Source organism: Rhipicephalus sanguineus, chromosome 5 (assembly GCF_013339695.2).
Source record: "Rhipicephalus sanguineus isolate Rsan-2018 chromosome 5, BIME_Rsan_1.4, whole genome shotgun sequence".
In the NCBI taxonomy this organism is placed as follows: domain Eukaryota; kingdom Metazoa; phylum Arthropoda; class Arachnida; order Ixodida; family Ixodidae; genus Rhipicephalus; species Rhipicephalus sanguineus.
Window position 1 is genome coordinate 196953907 of NC_051180.1, and position 21564 is coordinate 196975470.

Consider the following 21564-nt stretch of genomic DNA (forward strand, 5'->3'; position numbering starts at 1 on the left):
TTCGGTTCTATTCTACTGGCGAAGACACCTTTATTCTACATTTTATGGTGCCTAAACACGGGACTCTGCGATCCAAGCGACCCGACAAAAGGACTTCGCCCGCAACGAAGATGGAGCGCATCAAAGGCAAACGAACGACTCAGCAAGCTCTGCACACGCATCTACGAAACGAGGCAAGACAACTAATCATATCAAGCCAATTCTCCTCATCGGATCTTTGTGTGGTGCACGACAGGCTAAAAGTGTGCAACGACGGCCTGCGGGTGCTCAACTTAGAGCTTGAAGGACACCTCACGGATGATCAAGTCGCTGAAGATTATGTCTCCGTGGCAGAATATGAAGACAATGCTGCTGCTACGCTGTCGTTGCTCTGTCACCACATGGAAGACCTTAAAGCGCCAGCGTCAAGGACCGCCGACAGTGCTGCAACGAACGGTGTAGAGAACGAAGGTATCGCCACTGCAGGAAGCCGTGCCCTTGGAGATCAGATGAGACAAGGGCTCGTCGGCTCTTGTCTTCCTAAACTGGAGATGCTCCACTTCAATGGAAGCCCTCTGCAGTGGCAACCTTTCTGGGACATGTTTAAACATTCATTCTAAAAAGACAGGGCGTGCAAACACGGACACACGAAAGAAGTCAGGACACCACAAACGCCGATAGGCGTTTGTGGTGTTTGTGGTGTCCGCGGCGTTTGTGGTGTCCTGACTTCTTTCGTGTGTCCGTGTTTGCACGCCCTGTCTTTTTAGAATGAATACTTACCAACTAGCTCAGCTCTCTGTTATGTTTAAACATGCGATTCACGAAAACCCGAGTCTCACGAACATCGAACGGTTCCACTATTTGAAGAACCTCCTGACTGGACAGGCTGTGAAGGCCATCGACGGCATTCAAGTCACGGAGGGGTCATACGAAGATGCTATCACCCTTCTAACTAATCGATTTGGGAACAAGAAGATCACTGAACAGAATTTCTTGGCAAACCTCCGAACGATCAAGCCAGTGAAATTTTCCACCGACGTAGCATCGCTGCGCAACTTATTGGACACTGTCCACATCAACATCAGAGGACTAAAGGCGCTCGGATGCCCTGAGCTCTCCTATGCCGCCATGCTCGTGGAGGTCCTCACAAAAGCGATCCCAGGCGATATCTTGGTGGAATATTTCAAGCAACAGAGCCACAAGACAAACACCGAGGCACTTGCGTCATTGGAGGCGGAACTGCAGGAGCTTCTCGATTACGTCTGCATGGAGGTGGAAGCTCGTGAGAGAAGTGCCTTTGTGGACACCTTTGGTCATGGTTCCCGATATCAACGACAAGGGGCGCTTCACAACGCTGCACCTACGGTTTCCGCTCTGAGCAGCCATGCAATGAATCAGAAAGGTACCTGTTTCTTTTGAATTTCTTCGGCCCACACTATGGACACTACGGAGTCATGCTCTTCCGACATGAGCATACACAAGAAAAAGAGTCGCTTAGCCAAGGCCGGCAGATGTTTCAAATGCACAAGCAGGGGACATCACTCTAAAGAATGCCGTCGCTATCTGATAAGCGCAACGGAAGGCATGCAACCGTTGTTTGCAACCCCGAATACGCTCAGAAACAGCGATCAAACGAAGCTAGGACCCCTAGATTACATGTCAAAACGAATAAGTCGTCACGGCAAAATACTGAGAACGTGGTTCTGCTGCAGACGTTCCAAGCAAGGTTGACAAACCAATGCGAGTCCAGCTTTATTAGAGGTGTCTTCGACAATGGAAGTCAACGGACATTCATTAGAGAAGACATCTCTAAGAAACTAAGCCTCCCCATAGTGCGCACCATCGAAATGGAAGTAATGGCATTTGGAGGAACAGGAACCAGCGGAACGCCGGAAAGACGACTGAACATTGTTAGCGTGACGGTAAGTAATCAATTCGATCATTCCAAACATGACATAGAGGCCATAGAAGTTCCGTTCATCTGTGAGCAGCTGATTGAAATGCCAGCGACAAACATGTTTTTGCAGCAGCTGTTAGAAGAAAAAAAGTACATCGCTGATACAGTACACATCACTGGACTAAAAACTGAGGATGGCATATGCCTGCTCGTTGGAGCTGACCAAATGTGGAAATTTTTGTTAAACGAAGTTTTCCCTCACGAGCCGCAACAAGCCCTAGTGGCCATCAACACAAAGCTTGAATGGACCTTTCAAGGACCTATACAATGCGAAGGACAGCATTTTAAGCGTGCCGCTCCTGCTCACATCTGTGTACTTCGCACAAGCTGCGTAGAATTTTGGGATCTCGACAGCAATGGTATCTCGGACCCACTCACAAAAGACGACTATGACAACGCTGTAATGAAGCAATTCACCGACACTATCCAGTACAACAATGGGCGATATGTGGTTGCACCTTCCCTGGAAGCCGCTAACTTCGAATCTAGCGAACAATCGAGCCGTTGCTGTGCGCAGACTTCACAGTTTGCTACGATGCCTTTACGCAGATCCCGAGCTTATGCAACAATACGACAAGGCGATCAGGCAGTACGAAGCTGACGGACATGCCAAAAGGATTCATTTTGAAACCAATGAACCAGTCAAGTGCTACTACATGCCTCATCATGCCGTAATTCGAGAATCTTCTATGACCACACGGTTGAGGGTAGTATTCGACGCCTCATCTCACGTGCAAGGCGTAGCATCGCTGAATGATCACCTGGAGAAAGGCCCGAAGATAAACAATGACATGTTAAAAATGTTGGTCAACTTTAGGTTACATAAGATTGGAATTACTGCAGATGTCCAGAAAGCGTTCCTACAGATAGGAATTAACAAAGAAGACAGAGATGCCTTACGGTTCATGTGGTTTGAACGCACACCGGCTACAGGTCAACCACTGCCTAAAATCGAAACCTACAGAATGACTCGAGTTCCATTTGGTACGACAGCAAGCCCATTTCTGCTTACTGCGACATTACAGTACCATTTCAAGCACGTTGAACCAGCCCTGCAAGATACAGCGCAACAATTATCGGACAACTTCTACGTTGACGATCTTGTCACAGGGGTATCCTCATCACGCGGAGCGTTACAAATATTCCACGACGCAAATACTATTCTGAGCAGCGCTGGAATGAAGGTCCAAAAATGGTCGACTAACGATGACAAACTACAGCAAATCATCAGTCAAGGTGCAGAGACACCTTCGGAAGCAGCCCCGACAAAAGTCCTTGGTCTCTTGTGGGACACGAATGACGACCGACTTCGACTTAACATTGAGCCAATGTTAATGTTTCTTCAAAATAAAGAAGACACCAAGAGATTTGTGCTTCAGACAACCGCAAGAATTATTGATCCTTTGGGGTGGCTATCTCCCTTTCTTGTCAGGATAAAATTCCTGTTCCAACGGCCTGGCAGCACGGAACTACGTGGGAAGAAGCCATGCCTACACCATTACATGAAGAATGGAAGAATTGGTGTGCACAACTTCAAGGCCTTCAAGAGTTTTCACTTCCGAGGTGTGAGCTGAAGCTGTGCGTAAACCGGTCCACAGGTTATCAGCTTCACATATTTTCGGATGCCAGCACAAGTGATTACAGAGTAGTGGCATACCTCAAGGTCGTAGATGAAGACGGAAATGCTCATATACAGTTATTAATGTCTAAATGCAGAGTTGCCCCAATGAAACAATTATCCTTGCCACGCTTGCAACTGGTAGCCGCCGTGTTGGCTGCTAGAGTGCTCCAGTTCTTACGTGATGCTCTCGCATCCAGAAACTGGAAAATTGAGGAGTACTGTTGGGCAGATTCAACAGTTACACTCTGCTGGATCCAAAGCTCTGCCGTCAAATGGAAGCAATTTGTCTCGAACAGAGTAATCGAAATACAAGAAACAACTGCTCCAGAACAGTGGAATCATTGCCCTGGTATTCAAAACCCGGCTGATCTGTTGACTCGTGGACTTCCACTAAAAGAGGCTTTAAATAACCGATTGTGGTGGAAGGGCCCTGAGTGGCTGTCCAAATCATCAGATTGTTGGCCAACGATGGACAACCCTACGCCCGCTATGGCGTCAGATGAACTGCTCAATTGTGAGTTCAAGACAGTTGTTCCGGCCCTGATCATTGCGACAAAGCAAGCTTTATTTAGCCCAGAGAAATACAGCTCCTGAATCAAGATGGTGAGGGTCACTGCATGGATCACACGCTTTGTGAACCACTGTCGCTTAGCAAGCCACCGCCGAGTTGGAGTATTATCTACTCAAGAAGTTGAAGAAGCACATTACTTTTGGTTTAGACAAGCCCAAGTAGACACATATGGAAGAGAGATAGCTCAACATAATTTGGACAAGAGTTCATCAATAAGCGAACTACAGTGAAACCTCGTTAATACGTACCTGCCGGGAACGCGACATAACTACGCACTAAACGGTAGTACACATTAAACACCAAGTACAAATTTGCATCTCCTAGCGTACGCCATCGCCGCCAGCAAATAAATAGAGTGCCACAGCAAATACTGCCTAAAGTACCCACCGCAAAGCCTTTTCTTTCTTTTCGCCAAAGTGGAGAAAAGATCCTGGCACACTCGCATGACCGCCCGATAGCGCGTAGTGGCGACGCCGAAGAGCATTTCGAAACTATTGCAGGGTCCGGGATATGCGGTCAACGCAGTGACCGACATAGCGACAGAACGGACGGTGTCTGCTTTCCGCGGTATATGTGCGTGCGTCTAACCGCGATCTGCTACTAAATGAAAACTCGCAGTTCCAGTGAAACGCGGTACGGCCGCGTGGAGCCGGTCGTCTCCCGGCTAGTTGCGTGTAGCGCGTCGCCTACTCGGCTCACGCCGTCACTACCGGGCCGCTTGCTGCGTCGCACGCGCGCATTTATCGTGGGAATGTTGTTCGTACCCACTTCGCTTCGGATCGTGCACAGATGCGGCGAGTAGCTTGTTCGGTTAACGCAGCGATGACGAGCTTCATGCAAGCGATGCGCACTCCGCGATGCTCTAGCGGTCCTGGCAGCGGACGGAGGCGCGTTGGGTGGTCGCCTAATGAAAGCGAGCAGTATGGTTACAACCGCGCTACGCTTGCTGTATTGTACACGTGCGTTTACTGTGATAGCCTCAATGCAGCGAGGTTTCTCGGCGCCCGCGACCCGCTACGCCAACTACGCAACGGCGATCTGCTTTCGCTTCTACAAAGCGGTGTGCGCCTGATGATGGCTTAGTAGCGTTTGCTATCGGGCTAGTTGGTACATGGCTGAAGTTCTTCGTCCCTGCCCGAGCATTTGTGCCATTAATTCAACTTCAGCCTTGAAGACGGCCGCGCACAACGAAGCGGCAGCGATCAGCGGCCCAGCGCGTTCAGGTTGTCGCCTAATAAAAGTGTGCAGTAGGCTTAAAAAGTAGCGCTGCGCCGCATGCGTACCCGAGCAGATAGCTGAAGATACTTATTGTGATAAGGTTGTCGGCGATAAGTCATGTCGGCGCGTTCGTCGGTGGCCGCCACCTCGCCTTCGTTCTTTCCTGATGCTTACTCGCAAAGGCGTCGCCGCAATCGCGCGGAAGTCAGAATCGGAGATCGACTGATCTGCGCACTTCTCAAAAAGGCGGAAGACCTTTGGCGGCACATTCTGGCGTCGGGAAGTTGAGCGGCGCAGTAAAATTTTATGGCACAAAAAAGTTATCGCAGTACGCAGGGTACGCACTAACCGGTAGGCATAGGGCGAACCACTACGGCTTAAGCGGTCAGCGAATGCATTCGGCTCTATGGGACTCGGTCGGGGATTCGTCGCAACTACGTTTTAACCATGAGTACGTTTAAAGCGGGTACGTATTAACGAGGTTTGACTGTACACCCATTCATCAATGACAAGAGTATTCTGAGGATAAGAACACGCCTCGACAACGCTGATCTCACGTGCTGCGAGAAGACACCGGTGCTACTCCCGAACAATCATCCTGTGACTCACCTCATCGTTATGTGGTCTCACAAAACAGTGCTTCATGGTGGTGTTGGTGCAACACTAGCCGAGATTCGCGCTAGGTTTTGGGTGGTGAGAGCCAGGCAAGCCGTGAAACGTGCGATTGGAAAGTGTTTGACGTGTGCGCGATTTCGAGCGAAGGCGACAGGTGTACCAGTGGCCCCTCTTCCAAGTGACCGAGTGCGTAACTCTAGGCCTTTCGAAATAATAGGTCTATTCGATTCACAAGGTGTGGGTTCGAGCTAGTTGGTACTCCATGATCACTACTTCTTGCGCAAATTTTTTTGATCATTTTTGATCACTACTTCTTGCGCGGATTAGCGCACGCGAGAGATTGTGGAAGCAGCCAAAATGCAAAGGGAGGGCAGCAACTGCGTGAGCATGACGTCAGTGTCATTGACACAGAAGGAAATGGCTTTCTTGGAAGGGTCACTACATTTTGGGGGAGTGAGAAGCTAATGTGCGCTGACACACTGCACACCTGTGGCATTGGTGTTTTTTGTTTTGTTTTGTCATAGTCATATTTGTATATATTTAGGGCACATGTTAATAATAAATTCAGTTGGAAGTTTGCGCCCGTCCGTGTCTGTTTCGTCCATCGTCTGGGGAAAAAAAAAAAAAAAATTGCGCAAGTAGTAGTGATATTCGATTCAGCCTAGGTTCTCTGCACCTTCTGCACTTTTTCACGGTGCGCTGCACCTCGGTCCTCGATTCCCGAAGGTACAGCGGCGCCCCCTGCACCACCGTCCTCGATTGTGGCGGGTGCAGGTAAGGTGCTGCCGCGGTGCCGCGAACCCTTGAACCTCCCAGCACGAGGGTGCAGCATTTTGGGTGCAGCCACGCAACCCGCTCCCCGCGCATGCTTTGCAGACAGCAGACGACAACGCGACCAGCAGACGACAAATATGCCGGTGGTCGCGGACATCGACGGTGTCCAGACCGAAATTTTCCCCATCGTGGACGAGTTTGGAGTCATCGTCTTTGACGGCGATGCCGAACTCTACACTACCGCAGGTAATTTTGGAAAAGCATGCTGGACCCTTTGTCCGCTCACTGGCACGACGGGGACATTTCTTCGTTACCCTTTGTTTTGTTTTTTTTTTGTGGTTGTTTTGCCTTTTTCAGATGGGAGACAACTGCGGGTAGTTTGTGCGTCGGGTCGTCTTGCCAATGCTGACCCGACAAACGAGCATGCCATGCAGGCTATGCCTACAACGCAGCCAACACCGCCAAACCATGCTGAGCCGACGACGCAGGCGTCCGCTGCTGCAGCTGCTGCGCTTTCTCCGGGTCGTGCGCGTCGCGACGACTCGGAAGAAGCTCTATGGAACGGTCGGAGGACCCGATTTTTGATTGAAAAATATAAGGAGAATTTCAGAAACATTGGCAAAAAGGGAGGACTGAAGTGAGGCAGTGATGAGCACGTTGGTGATAAGCACGTGTGCATTACTTCGTTTACTTTTTTTTTGCTCAGAGGAACAAAAAGCAGCTGTTCCTATACTTGACGGATGCCCTGAATGAGGAGTTCGAGTGCTCTTTGAGTGTGCTCCAAGTTAAGTGGAAGTCACTTGAAAGGGCTTACAAAAGAGCCCGAGAAAACAATCGGAAGTCCGGCAGCGGAACTGTGGAGTGTAGGTTTGAAGAGTAAGTTTTCAGTGCTTATTATATCTTCCTTCTGAGTGCATAATTCTGTTCATGACCAACTTCTATTTCATGCGTAGAAAAAGAAAACAAAAAACTTGCACAGTGGCACGCACTTCCCTTAAGTGGATTTTCTTTTCACTCCAACCAGCTCATTGAAGCAGCCTTCTCTCTTACTGAATTTTTTTTCTGCACAACAAATATGCCCTACAGTAAACCCCAATGTGCCCCCAAAAAGTTATCATGCAAAACAACCTACACGCTACTACAAAAAAGCTGTTAGGAGTTTCAAAAATGTTTTTTAAAACCCCAATTTTTTGTCCTTAAAGTGGCAGGGCTTGTGCAAATTAAATTTAGTTAGCAATCATGCATCTCTTTCTCTCATGTCTTTGCACTACATGCAACCAGTCGCCCAAAGTCACATTACGCTAAAGCATGAGGAAAGTCTGAGTGTACACATCTAGCAAGTCTGGAGCTTCGGCTATTTTTGTCATCCTTGTTATGGGAACTGTAGACAGGCGATTGCACCGCTGTAGGGTGCACTTATGGTTCCTACAAGTCGTGTGGTCCGGCCATAATTTGTTTGTATTCCATTATGCACTAGTAGCACTACTTTATTCGCATATGTCAGCCCAGAGATCCTCTGTTGCACTATTTGCCGGTTATGGATGCAACAGTGAACCGAACTGGTTGATTTCCCATTGTCTTTCTCCTGCTTTAACATAAAAAATAATTGAAAGAGAATTATGTTGAAGCTAGAGTTTAAGAGGGCTTGTCTTTCCTCTTGTGATAACTTTGGCTCAAGCGACATTTCCTGTTCAACAGATCACATCATTGCAAGCCTCTATCTTCTCCTAAACTTCTTTATAGTGTGAGTGGAAGTGGTGACGGAAGGCACGTTGCCATGTACATACTAATGCTTTGATGCCAATTGCATTCAATTTTCAGAGAGATGGCAGACATCATGGATAAACAACACCATGTTAGCCCAATCGTGACTTACACACAGGGGCGCAAAATGGTCCGAGAGGACAAGGAAACGTAAGTTTGGTCATCAAAGAGAGGCAAAAGCGCCACTACTATACAATATATTTTTCACAGAGAACCAGAGGCTCAAGTGCAAGCTGCAGCCCCAGCCAGCCAGGAGTCTAGTGCTGAGGAAACAGCAGAAGTGCAGAAGCGTAAGGCGAAAGATCCGCTTTTGGTGCAGCTTCTGCAGAAGCTCGAAGAGATTGAAAAAAACAGGGCTGCTCGACACACAGAGAAAATGGCCCTGCTGGAACGTTTTGTGACAGCATATGAAGCAAAAAAATAAACTTCTTGTTCTCATGAAGTCTCGTTTTATGGCATTTGTACAAATCACATAGGAAGGTGAAAATCGGAGGAGCAAAGCGTGCGAAACACACGATTTCAAGTCCTGACTCTGTGTGCCGGCAATGTTCTCACGTAGCAGTTCACACAAGTGTGCAAAACATTTAAAAGTCTCAGCACTGTGTGTCAGCAACGTTCTTGCAAAGTAGTTCACACAAGCATGTAAAACACTTAATCTGAAGTCTCAGCACTGCGTGTCGGGAAAAGCAGTTCACACAAGTATGCAAAACATTTAAAAGTCTCAGCACTGTGTGTCGGCAATGCTCTTGCAAAGTAGTTCACACAAGCATGTAAAACACTTAATCTGAAGTCTCAGCACTGCGTGTTGGCAAAAGCAGTTCACACAAGTATGCAAAACATTTAAAAGTCTCAGCACTGTGTTTCGGCGATATTCTTGCGTCGGCGTTTACACATCTCTCTAACAGCTGCAGTGCTTGTAATGGCTCCATCGTTGTCATTTTCAATGTTGTCTTCCCTCGGTAAATCCTCGAAGTTGCTCAATGTGTCGCGACTTCTGCTACATAAGTTGTGTAGCACACATGCTGCTGTGACAATGAGGCAACACTGATCAATGGTGTCTGCATCCACAAGATACAACCGTCTGAAGCGCTGCTTCAAAATGCCAAAGGCATGTTCTATAGCTACGCGTTGCTGGCTGAGCCTCTTATTAAACTTTCGCTTGTAGCGCTCAAATGTGGCCCTGTTGTTCTTGTATGGTGGCATTAGCCATGGAAGGAGCGGGTACGCTGCGTCCCCTAGTAAATAATCGCCGGCGCACTTAGATTCTGCAGTGCCGTAGAAGGGGCTCTCACTCAGCACACGTGCGTCGTGTACGCTGCCAGGGTAACCAACAAAAATGTCAGTGAAACGGCTGTTTGCATCGCAGATTCCTTGAAGAATGATGGAAGGAAATTTTTTTCTATTGTAGTAGGATGCTGGTGATTCATTCTGGTGCGGAATTCTATGTGGCAACCATCAATACACCCAATAGTGTTCCTCGGACCTTTACCGTCGCTCCTAGCAGCAAAACCTGCTTTGATATTCGCCCGCTCTTGATCGCTGGGCCAAGCAATCACTTCATCACTGATGCTAAATAGAAAGTCAAGAACCCTTTTCAAGCACAAAGACACGGATGACTCGGAGACATCAAACGTATCGGCGATTCTATACATACTATTCTGCGTACCCAAGTAGCTGAGAGAAATCAGGCAAGTTTTCTCCGCTGGGATTTGGGGGCGTCCTCCCCGCGGCCTAGGAAAAAAGGGCGACGACTTGAAGCGCCCCACGAGTGTTTCGAACGTCTCTCTTGACAGCCGAAACAGGCGCTTGAATTCGTAGTCAAAATAACGAATCACAACTTCCTCGTAGTATCTAGGTGTGCGGTTACGATCGCTGCGGACCAATTGGGCACCAATTTGACACAACACTGCGTCGAGTTCCTCGTATTCACTGTCAGATTCAACCAGTTCCATGGCGATGTGGAGTTCCTCCATGTTAACAAACCACGTGCCAATCGTCGGACACACAACTGACGACCGCTTGCCGGTGCGTGCTAAACCTCACTAGCCGCGTAGCAGACGGAAGGCTTGCACCTCAACATTCGATTGACGTTTTAGCGGTGGCGCTGCTGATGCATTGCATTTGCACCCCGAAACGGGTGCCAAGAAACCTGCTGCACCAGGTGTCGGCACCGGCTGCACCTTTTTGTATGCGGTGCCGTGCACTTTTTCTGAATCGGATAGACCTAATGGGAGTGGATTTCGCAGGACCCATGTTCATGAAGGACTATGATGGTGCAAAGAAAGTGTATATTGTGCTTTTTTCTCGTGCAGTGGTGAGAGCCATTCATATAGAGCATGTTCTAGATCTTACTACAAATTCTTTCCTTATGGCGTTTAAGAGGTTTTGCGCCAGACGAGGAACACCACGAATTGTTTACTCCGACAATGCCACAACTTTTAAGAAGGCTGCAAGAGAATTAGATTATATGCACCATTTGCTAAGAAAAGAAGAAGTTACCAACTATTGTGTGAACAATAAGGTAACTTGGAAGTTCTCAGCAGAAAAGGCTCCTTGGTGGGGTGGCTTTTGGGAGAGACTCATTAGAATTCTAAAAGACTGTCTTCAGAGATCAATTGGTAAACGCATGTTAAACCTACAGGAACTGATAACGTTGCTAGCAGAAACGGAAGCAGTGGTAAATTCCAGGCCTGTAACTTTCACTTACTCGAGCCCAACCGAGCCCAATGTTCTAACGCCATCTCATTTTTTGTTGGGATGTCAGTTGCTGTCTACGCCTAGAAGTCTAGAAGAGCCCAGGGCAGAGACAACATTTCTGAATTTGTGGGTTCACAGGCAGCATGTACTGCAACACTTATGGAAGCGGTGGCTGCGCAAATATTTACTTCTACTTCGCAGTGCGCATTCGAGAAAGGTAATTAGTAACCACGGCATTGAACAGGGAGAGGTAGTGATTGTTCACGAGGACAACGTTCCTAGAATGTTCTGGAAAACTGCTATAATCAGTGAATGTATCAAGGGTAAAGGTGGAGTGGTCCGCGCATGTAAAATAAGGTTAATAATATCTGGGGATTAACGTCCCAAAACCACGATATGATTATGAGAGACGCCGTAGTGGAGGGCTCCGGAAATTTCGACCACCTGGGGTTCTTTAACGTGCACCTAAATCTAAGTACACGGGCCTCAAACATTTTCGCCTCCATCGAAAATGCAGCCGCCGCGGCCGGGATTCGATCCCGCGACCTTCGGGTCAGCAGTCGAGTGCCATAACCACTAGACCACCGTGGCGGGGCTAAAATAAGGTTACCACAGGTATTCGAAGTTCTACGAACAGTTCAAAAATTGCATCCCCTCGAACTCTGCACCTCAGGCCCCGGAGTTAGTTAGTTAGTTAGTTATTGGGTTTAATGGCGCAAAGCAACTCAGGCTAAGCTGCGCCAAACAAAAGGTGTTCTATTATAACCAGTATCTCTAAAGTTTATCTAAAAAGCTGCTTGCTTTCAAGAAATTGATAGCGTTACATAGGGGAACAAGTGGATGCTCTCCTAGAATCAGATTCGGGTGCATGGGTATTTGACACTTGCAAAACTCTCTGAAATGTTTTCGTCTTTCTGTTTCAATGTGTGGGCACGTGATTAGAATATGTGTAACTGTTAATGGCTGTTGACATTTTCCACATTCCGGCATGTCTTCCTCTTTGAGCAAGAAGTTGTGAGTGAGGTGGGTGTGCCCAATGCGGAGTCGGCATAGGATAACCTCAATGAACCGTTCTTGGTGACGGCACGACTTCCATTCTCCCACCGTGGGCTTCACTAGATGCAGTTTATTACTTGTGCAGGAGTCCCATTGTTGCTGCCGTTTTGAAGATAATGCTACGCGAATGTTATGGAGGCTGTCATTAAGGAGAATATTTATTCGCTTAACCGATGTCTGTGCTGCTAGAGACGCACATTCGTCCGCCTTTTCGTTGCCTGGTATCCCTATGTGGCTTGGTACCCAACAGAAACGAATAGTGACATCCTCGTTACTGGAGATAGTGTGTAGGATATCACCGAGTAAAGGTTTGCACTCCGATCTTATATGTAGCGCCTTTACTGAACTTAATGAGTCCGTGTAAATGATTGCTTGTCGGTGTTTCTCGGTGATGACTTTTTGTACTGCTTCCCATAAGGCGTACATTTCAGCGCTGAAAATGGACATGAACTCAGGTATTCTAACACTGACAGCGCTTTCTTTTGTCACAATCCCAATGCCTACATGGTGTTTTGTTTTTGAGCCGTCTGTGTATATTTCGGTATATCCTTTGTATTTGTCCTGAAGTGCACGGAATTCCTGGATTATGTATTCTGGCGCGGTGTAGTGTTTCTTTAGATTGGTCAGTGAAAAGTCACACAGCTGCGTCGGATCAGACCATGGCGGCAGTCTCGGCGGTTTCATGGCGACATTGAGTGCGTCCTCACAAATATCGTATGAGCGGCAATGCTCTTCGAAACGTAAAATCAGTGGTTTGATGAAGTGTGGCCTATTAGAGTAATTGTAAGCGTGAGTGACATTGCGTGGTGATGTCGTGGCATATACGTTGAGACTGTGACCTGATCCTTAGAACATAAGAGAGGGTTAAAAGTGCGCAACGCTGGCATAGCGGAGGTTCATTGAACTCTATGTATAAACACTGTACCGGGGATGTTGTATACGCACCACTGGACAAACGGAGACTGAGATTGTGTATGGGGTCCAGACGCCCAATGTAGGATTTTCTGGCCGAGCCGTAAACAACACACCCATAATCTAAAATACTGCGGACAACAGAACGATAAACCTTCAGGAGGCATAATCTATCAGAGCCCCAATGCTTATGGGACAAAACCTTTAGTATGTTAAGCGCTTTACTTGCCTTTATTTTAAGTGCATTAATATGAGCAAGAAAATTCAGTTTACAAGTCGAATGTCACACCTAAAAATTTTTGTTCGTGTTTTATCATCATCGCCATGTTGTTTAATGTAAGAACGGGGTCTGGGAATAATCCTCTTTTTAATGTAAACATCACAGCAACAGTCTTTTGTGTGGAAAAGCGGAAACCATTTCTGTCGGCCCAATGTGTTAGTTTGTTTATGGTAATTTGAAGTTGCCTCTCACAGGTTGATAGGCTAGAGGCACGAGAAGCGATTTGCAGATCGTCAACATATAGAGAGTGCATTATTGTGGGTGGTATGATCTTATTGATTGAATTCATTTTTACTATGAACAATGTAGTGCTAAGGATACAGCCTTGGGGTACGCCATTTTCCTGGACAAACATGCGTGAAAGCACAGTGCCCAACCGCACCTGAAGTGTTCTGTTAGTCATGAAGTCGGACAAACACTTTAGCATTTTGCCTCGAATGCCTAGATTAGCGAGGTCTTGCAGAATTCCGTGTCGCCACGTGGTATCGTAGGCCTTCTCTAGATCGAAAAAACCGCGAGACAGTACTGCTTGTAGCGAAATGTTTCTCGTTTTTCATGCTCAAGACTGTGGGGATCCGAGGCGCGCCCGAAGCCACTGCGCGAGCATTTCGAATCCTTTCCCTCTCCCGTTCTCCCGCGACGGCAAGTGGCGCCATTTTGCGCTACGCGCCGACACTCGTGGTGGCGCTGCGCGCGGTTGGAGAGCCGCGAAATTCGGCGACTGACGCGCGGGCAGGCCGGGACGAACTCTCTCTCTCCTCGGACGCCGCTGGGTAGGCACGTATTTCTTTCCGGTCCAACGTCCCCTTTGGGAATCGCTGGACTGTAGCCTGCCTGGGTGCCTCGGCATCCTTGCAGGCGTGTTTACCTCAGTGTTAGCTCCGGTTCGTACGCTAAGCCAGAGAGCGGTGCCTAGTGCTCGTGCGCGGTCGTACCACGCCGAGTCGCACTTGCCGGAGGCCCACGCGTACGGAGATTGCCCTAACTCCCGCGACCAGGCCCAGTGGTCATCGCGAGGGTGCGCAGCATAGCCGCGAGGGACCTTTTCCCGAGCGGCGTGTCAAAGCTCGCCATTGCGAGCTGCGACGTGCTTCGCGGAACCCCTTGGTGTATCGTCCGCGCGGGAGGCCCTTTGCTTCCCCGTGCCCCGGGAGCGGACGTGTACAGTGTGTGTGTTGGGGTGCCGCAGAAGGCAAATAAAGTGTTTGTGTGTGTGTTATCTCGAACACTGTGTTTATGCTGCGCGGCGCTCAACGCCTTTGCTAGCTGAGCGCGTGCGGAGCGGTGCGCTAAACGTAAGCAGGCGACGGTAGACGCGGCCCTGTGGCTTGCTAAGCCTGAACCCGCGGTAGTCTTCGGCTCCGGTGAGCATCGAGGCTACCACAAGACGAACAAGATGGTCAGTAGTTGAACAACCTTTTCTGTATCCGCATTGATGATTATCAATCAAATTTCTTGAATAGAGGATAAAAGACAGTCTGCAATTGATAACACTTTCGTAAGTTTTCGCCAGACAACTGGTAAGAGCGATCGGTCTGTAGCTGCTCTGGGATGTTGGGGGTTTACCGGCTTTCAGAAATGGGACTACTATGGCAGTTTTCCATTGTTCTGGCAAAGACCCAGATTGCCATACCATGTTGAAAAATATAAGTAAAACTTTTGTCGATGATTCGGACAGATGTGCCAGCAGAGAGTAGTGTATGCTGTCGGGGCCTACTGCCGTTTTTTTTACCATGTGAGAGTACAATGTTTAGTTCCTGTAGTGTTAGGGGTTGGTTGTAAGCTTCGTGTGAAGCACCTGTGAGCGGTAGTTTCTGCTTCTCTGCGGTTTCTTTGTGTTTGAGGAAAGATCAGTGTAGTTAGCTGAACTGGAAATGTTGTAGAAGTGTTCCCCCAATATGTCGGCTTGTTCTTGTGTTGTTGTCTGGATGTCTGGGCTTGTGAGAATGGGTATAGTGTAGGCTGAGTAGCCTCCTCTGAATTTTCTCAACTGGTCCCACAATCGTTTAGACGAGACAGTACTATTTATAGAAGTTATGTAATCGCGCCATGATGTTTTTTCGGCCTGCCTACGGATATAGCGTGCTTTCGCTTTAGCCTGCTTGAAGTTTACGAGGTTGCTGGGGTACCTCCTCAAGACGCCCCAAGCTTTATTTTGCATTCTTTTGTCCATCAGACATTTCTTGTTTTTCGGACATGAGTTGACGATCGTGGTATTGACTTTTCTGCGGCTGCAATTATAATTTCCGTGATTTTGTCATTAATGTCATCGATCGTAATATCTGGCGAGATGATGTCCTCTAGTTTCGCGTTTTCTAAAAATAGTGCCCAGTTCGCAAGATGGATTAGCCAGCGGCGTGGTTTAGAGGTGATGGCAGTTTGATGATTGCAGGTAAATGACCGTACGAAGAGTCCAGGACTTGCCACTTAAAATCATTAAAAATAGATGGTGAGCAAAATGCAAGATCGAGGCAACTAAACTTGCGTGAACTTGGTGAAAAGTAAGTTGGTGTGCCCGAGTTTAAAAGACAGATGTCATTCGATAGAATAAAATCTTCAATGAGTTGCCTTCTTTGGTCTGTTTGGTCACTGCCCCATAGCGTGCCATGAGCATTAAAATCACCTACGAGAACAAACGGTTCTGGAACAAAACGGCAAGTTGGGCGAGTTGGTAGTTTGCTGAGGGCATCGTTTGCTGAGGGCAGCGCGACCCGGACTGAGGACTGAGAGACACGTACACAAACAAGCGCTGACTGACAACTGATTTATTTCATCACACATGCAGTAAATAAGTACACACACACAAAAAATGATCACGTGGCGCGTGTCTGTCGTGATAGGGATTCATTTGATTACATGTTTCAAAAACTGCACTTCTTTATCATGCAGAGCAACCGAAGTCTGGCTGACGCATGCGCTCTGATTTATATGTATGTGGTATGCTTCCACGATTTCGCGAAAGGTTTGGTTAAAATTTCTGTATATTACTCGTGTTTCATAAAACATTGGCTCACAATGGCACGTTCTACAATGTATAGCTAAGTTCGTGCTGGTGTGATTTTTGACGGCTGTGTGGTGCTCCCTGAGACGAACATTAATGCACCGTCCCATCTGCCCAAAATACTTCCTTCCACATGACAGTGTGATTGCATAAACTACCCCCATCGTGCATGGCACGAACTGCATTTTGTGCTTCATAGTGCATGTATCTTTGCCCGCCGATCTAGGTTTATTTACTAGATTACACATCTTATTCAACGAGTTGTTTGCGGAAAAGACCACCCGCACGCCGTATCGCCCTGCTGTCTTTTTTAACCCATGGGCGACCTGATGAACGTAGGGGATTACTGCAAACTTATTTTCTGTTTGATTCTGTGGCTGATGAATTACTACTTTCTTAATCTTTTTTACAAGCTGTTCGCATACTGAGATAAGGGTGGTTTGCGGAAAGCCGGCGTTCTTAAGACGGTCGAGCTGCTGCGAAAGTTGCGTTGTCAAGTCGTCGAGTTCTCGTAGTGTCAATTGTTCGTGGGGGGGAATGGAGCAGATGGATATGGTTGTGTGTGCTATAATGCTGACTGCAACAGCCTCGAGAGGGGTGTTTAATGTGATTGCTCGGGTGGGAATTGCAACTCCTCCCGATAAACGGCTACAATGTTGCCGGTCCTTACGGACAACTGTGTAACCTTTTAGTATACGAGTGTGCTTTGCGCCCAGGTTTGTTTCCTGGAGGCAAAATGCTATCGGAGAAAACTTGTTAAAAATGTCTTTTATGTCACCTAAGTTTTGAAGTAGACCTCTGATGTTCCAATGAACAATAAAAACCATAATCAAATTACAAGGAAGCAAATGTACTAATAATGTGGATCAATTGTTAAAATGATGGTAGGTGACATATGGTAGAAATTGGGTCCGTGAAGAGCGATATCCACTTGGGTTATCGCTTCGGTTGCAAAGTTATTGGGATCTTGTCCCGCTTGGCGCGCTCAAGGGAGCGCTGGTCCTTCGGTGTCGACGACACCGAGGTTTTGGGGTCGACCCCCATTGCCTTTTCAGAGGCGCTGGGGGTTCGAGACTCTGGCACTGAGAGGCGTGTCTCGGGCCTCAAGGTGCGATTGATCTTAAGGCCCTGCGAGGCTGCCGCCTGCGGGGCCTTAAGTTTCGGTGGAGCAGCCGTGGCTGCTTCCACCTGGGGGGCGGGAGGAGATGGACTCCTGAGGTCGTTGTGACGCTGCCCCCTTACGCGTCTCACCTCGGCATAGCTTTTGAGGGAAGAGGTGTGACAAGCGTTCTCTCGCTTTGACAAATGAGATCTTTTCTTTTACGGTTAGCGCGATGATTTCCTTCTCTCTTTTCCAGGATGGACAGGACCGTGAGTAGGCGGGATGGTCTTTCAGCTTTGTGATCATTTGAGCTGCATTTTGCGCAGGTGTCCTTCCCTCGGCATACTTGCGATGCATGCCCAAACCGTTGGCATCTGAAACACTGCCTCGGGTTTGGAATGTAAGGCCTTACATTGATTTTCAGGTATCCTGCCTCAATTGAGGTAGGCATGTCACTTGTTGCGAAGGTCAGAATGATATGTTTTGTTGGAGTTTCTTGATCATTTCGTCGCATTACAATTCTCTGAACCTTGATAACTTGTTGATCTTGGAACCCGTCGAGCAGTTCCTCATCGCTAAGGCCAATGAAATCTTGCTCGGATATGACGCCTCTGCTTGTATTTAGAGATCTGTGGACGGTGGTAGATACTGTTGTGTTGCCAATGTTCGTGAGCTCGGTGATCTTCGGAACTTGTTCTTTTTCAGTTAGTTCAATGAGCAAATCGCCACTTGACATTTTAGTTAATGCTTTGGTCCGATTTTTTCTTTGGGGCACTTGGCCACCAAAAATGGTGATAGCTTCCTTGCTGGTGTACTGTCTGAGTGTAATACGTGGTACTTCGGGAATGTTATTCTGGGCTGGAGAGAAAAATGGAAGGTTGCTTCGGTGCGGTTCCTCTTGAGAGGCCGATCGAGAAGGGCGGAAGCTTGTGTAGCCATAATAATAATATGTAAGTTCGGCAACAGCGCCGACCACCCACCACAGAGCCCTACAGGGGGATGCGGCAGAGCTTTGTAAAAAAGGACTGCAGCACGCCAGTCGTACGCCGCCACTATAACCTAATATGGTGTACCAAGGTTGGATGACCACACACGGTTAACCCTTGCCGCCAAGAAAATTAGAAGTATCTAGAAAAGAGGAGAAGACAGGAAAGATTGAAAGAGAGAAAAAGACGAAGATGTAGGTAGAGAGAGACAGGAAAAGGCGACTGCGGGTTTTCCCTGGGTGGGTCAGCCCAGGGGTGCCGTCTACGTGAAGCCGGGGCCAAAGGGGTGTGTTGCCTCTGCCAGAGGGCCTTAAAGGTCCAATCACCCGGCGTCGGCTCAACCCCCAGGATCCCCTTTTCCCCGGACACGGCTTTTTTCAACACAGGAAAATTCGACAAGTGTCGCCGGTTGACGACGACCATTTTACAAAGAGTGCGTTTTCGTAAATTCGGAAGCATGCTGACAGCTACTGAAGCTATGTATTACAAATATCTTTCTTTTTAGAGGAAGTAGAAGTAAAGAGGAAATAGTTCTTATCATTTGATGAAATTCTGAGCAAATTGTGTATTTTTAAAAATTCACGAAATACGCTGCGTTTTTGAAAATCAGTCAAATTTGGGACGCTATGGCTACTTCTGTGAACATCTTAGCTCGTTCATATTTGCAGCATGAATAGGCCTTTATGTGAATAATGAACCTCTGCATTTGTATTTCTCTAATAATTTTCGAAGTAATAAATTTTCATGCTCGAAACACCAAAAAGACAAAAGTGCTCCTCGATTCAAAAAACTATAATAAAAAAAACCCCAATCTCAATTTTGTTCAAAGTCGCCCAAAATGTTCTCAAAGGAATGCAGAATGATATGAAAAAACATGTTGCATCATTTTTATTAGAACAAAAGCAGAAAATGTCAAACATTGTGTTTCCAGAGCGTGGTGGCTACTGTGTAAAGGACATCTCTAGTAACAAGAAAATACAGTAACATGTCTTTTTTCTTTTCTGAGCTTCGCTAAACAACAGTAATGATCTATTGTCGGAAAGTGGGAACAGTTTTGTAAAGAAAAAGATTGTTCCAATGAAATGCATTTGCGACACCACTTATATTCCTCGTCGACGGGCAGCACGGACATTTTCCTTCCTCTGGATAATTTTTTTTTAGTAAATGCGCTTATATAAAAGCAACGAAGCTAAACGCGAAATTTGTTAGCTGAGTCGATCATGCATTGTAAGAATGTGAGAAATCTCAAATGGCGACAGTGGTGAACGGCGAGCACCGCAGTGCAACCTAAGCACAGCAGTCACACATGGTTTGCCATGCTTTGTCGCTCTGCACGAGAAAATGCTGGGGTGTCGATTACGTTGGTTACACGATACATTTTTCACCGCTCGTCGCTCTCCCGCCCGGCCTCTGGATCCGCAGCGTGCAGATCGTGTGGCGGATCGAGTGGCCCGCGCTACACGCCTTCGTGTAAACGGAGTAGCATGCGTTAGGCGGACAGGTGCAAAGGGCGGCGCGATAGACGCCCGCCTGAGCAGACGACAGCAACGAGCACGGCTGTGCCAGTCAGCCAAACACCACCTGAGATAGAAGTTATGCATCCAAATTGTGCTCCACTTTGGTGCAATCACTGTCCTACGCTCTGAAGGTTGCTATGGGTAGGCGTTATAGCCATGACCACGTTTTTTGTGCGGACTATCTCAAAGTGCACAAAAAGAAAATTCCGCTGCAGCGGAATTTTCATTCTGCAGAAGATAACGGATCGAGTCTCCTTTGCGGAGGGTCGTGAAGTAGGATGCGCGCTCAATTCAAGAGGGAGACCAGATCTGCCAGCACTGCTTCAAGAGATACAAGGACATGCAAAGCAAAGCAGATGCAATGCAAACAAAACGTGTTTTGTCCGTGGTCAGAACTGCTGCTACCAATCTTCATGTAATCGATTCTTTTGAACTCTGCATTGAGCACATAAGGTTTGACAACGTACACATTTGGGCCAACAAAAACCAAACCTCTTGGCGACGGCTCTCCAGAAATTCATTTCCATTCATGAAGAGACCTTGGCTTTTATACTAATCTCTCAATTCTGGCCCAGCACATCATCATAAGAGACGCATGGAGGGTGTAGAAAAAAGTGGTTTAATAAAGGATGGGGGCTCGTAGAGAAAAGAAGAAGACGATGAGGTTCGAATGGGCCCTGTGTGTCTGCGTCAGTCTCTCGCGTTTTTAATATATTCTTTGGTGCCGAAAAACCCGTGCGGACACGTCTTACCCTCTTCGCATGCATCGAGGGGCTTTCTACTCTGCCACTGTACTGGTGAGGAACGATAAACGCCGACGCGGAGATTGACTCCAGTGCAAGCCAGCTGCGAGAACGCACCTAACTTCAAAGAATGGATCGACTGAAAGCCAAGCGAGCCTCCCGACGAGCACAGAACACCAAGGTCATTCAGGAAGCCAGATCTCTTCTGAGTACGCCCGATGTTGACATTCCCAAGCTCAAAGGTATGCGTGATCGTCTTTCATCAAGTAACGACAGGCTATCGAAGATCGATGACGAGATCGAGGAACACATACCGGATGATGAGTTAGGAGTCGAATATGCGACTGCTGCCGAGTACAACGACGAGGCAATCAGCATGCTTGCCGAATTAACTTGTCGCATCGAGGCACTGGAAAGAGCTGAGAGAGATCGCGCTACTCCTTCGCAAGTACCACCTGTGCAGCCTAACGTCACGGATAACGCTGTTCTACAAGGCAGTTTCTGTCGACCTAGTCTTCCCAAGCTCGATATGCCAACGTTCAAGGGAGACATAAATGAGTGGACTGGATTCTGGGAACAGTTTGAGCAGACAGTTCACCTAAATAACGCCCTCTCGTCCACAACGAAGTTTTTCTACCTGCGGCGATATCTCGCCGGAGAAGCAGCAGCGGCCATAGCAGGGCTGCCAACATCTGAGTCTTGTTACAACGACGCTATCGATATCCTCAAGGAGCGCTTTGGGGACAGAAATCGAATCGAGCAGCATCACCT

At 47.7% G+C, this 21564-nt stretch overlaps 2 protein-coding genes and 1 pseudogene across 5 annotated transcripts in view; 1 reads left to right on the forward strand and 2 right to left on the reverse strand.

Annotated features, from left to right (window-relative positions):
- LOC119394558 (fasciclin-2) overlaps window positions 1-21564 on the reverse strand; it is a 365260-nt gene that overhangs the window by 104888 nt on the left and 238808 nt on the right. The window lies entirely within an intron of this gene.
- Window positions 6616-7393, forward strand: LOC119394560 (uncharacterized). The gene is made up of 2 exons (XM_049415831.1): window positions 6616-6981; window positions 7093-7393. The coding sequence occupies exons 1-2, from the start codon at window positions 6873-6875 to the stop codon at window positions 7374-7376; spliced, it is 393 nt and encodes a 130-aa protein (XP_049271788.1). The 5' UTR covers window positions 6616-6872; the 3' UTR covers window positions 7377-7393.
- On the reverse strand, window positions 8926-10546 carry LOC125758507 (uncharacterized; annotated as a pseudogene).

Excerpts from the sequence above, each read along its gene's own strand:
- LOC119394560 (XM_049415831.1), top strand. The coding sequence starts at position 6,873 with ATGCCGGTGGTCGCGGACATCGACGGTGTCCAGACCGAAATTTTCCCC. Across the intron at positions 6,982-7,092 it reads CGAACTCTACACTACCGCAG|ATGGGAGACAACTGCGGGTA; the intron begins GTAATTTTGGAA and ends TGCCTTTTTCAG.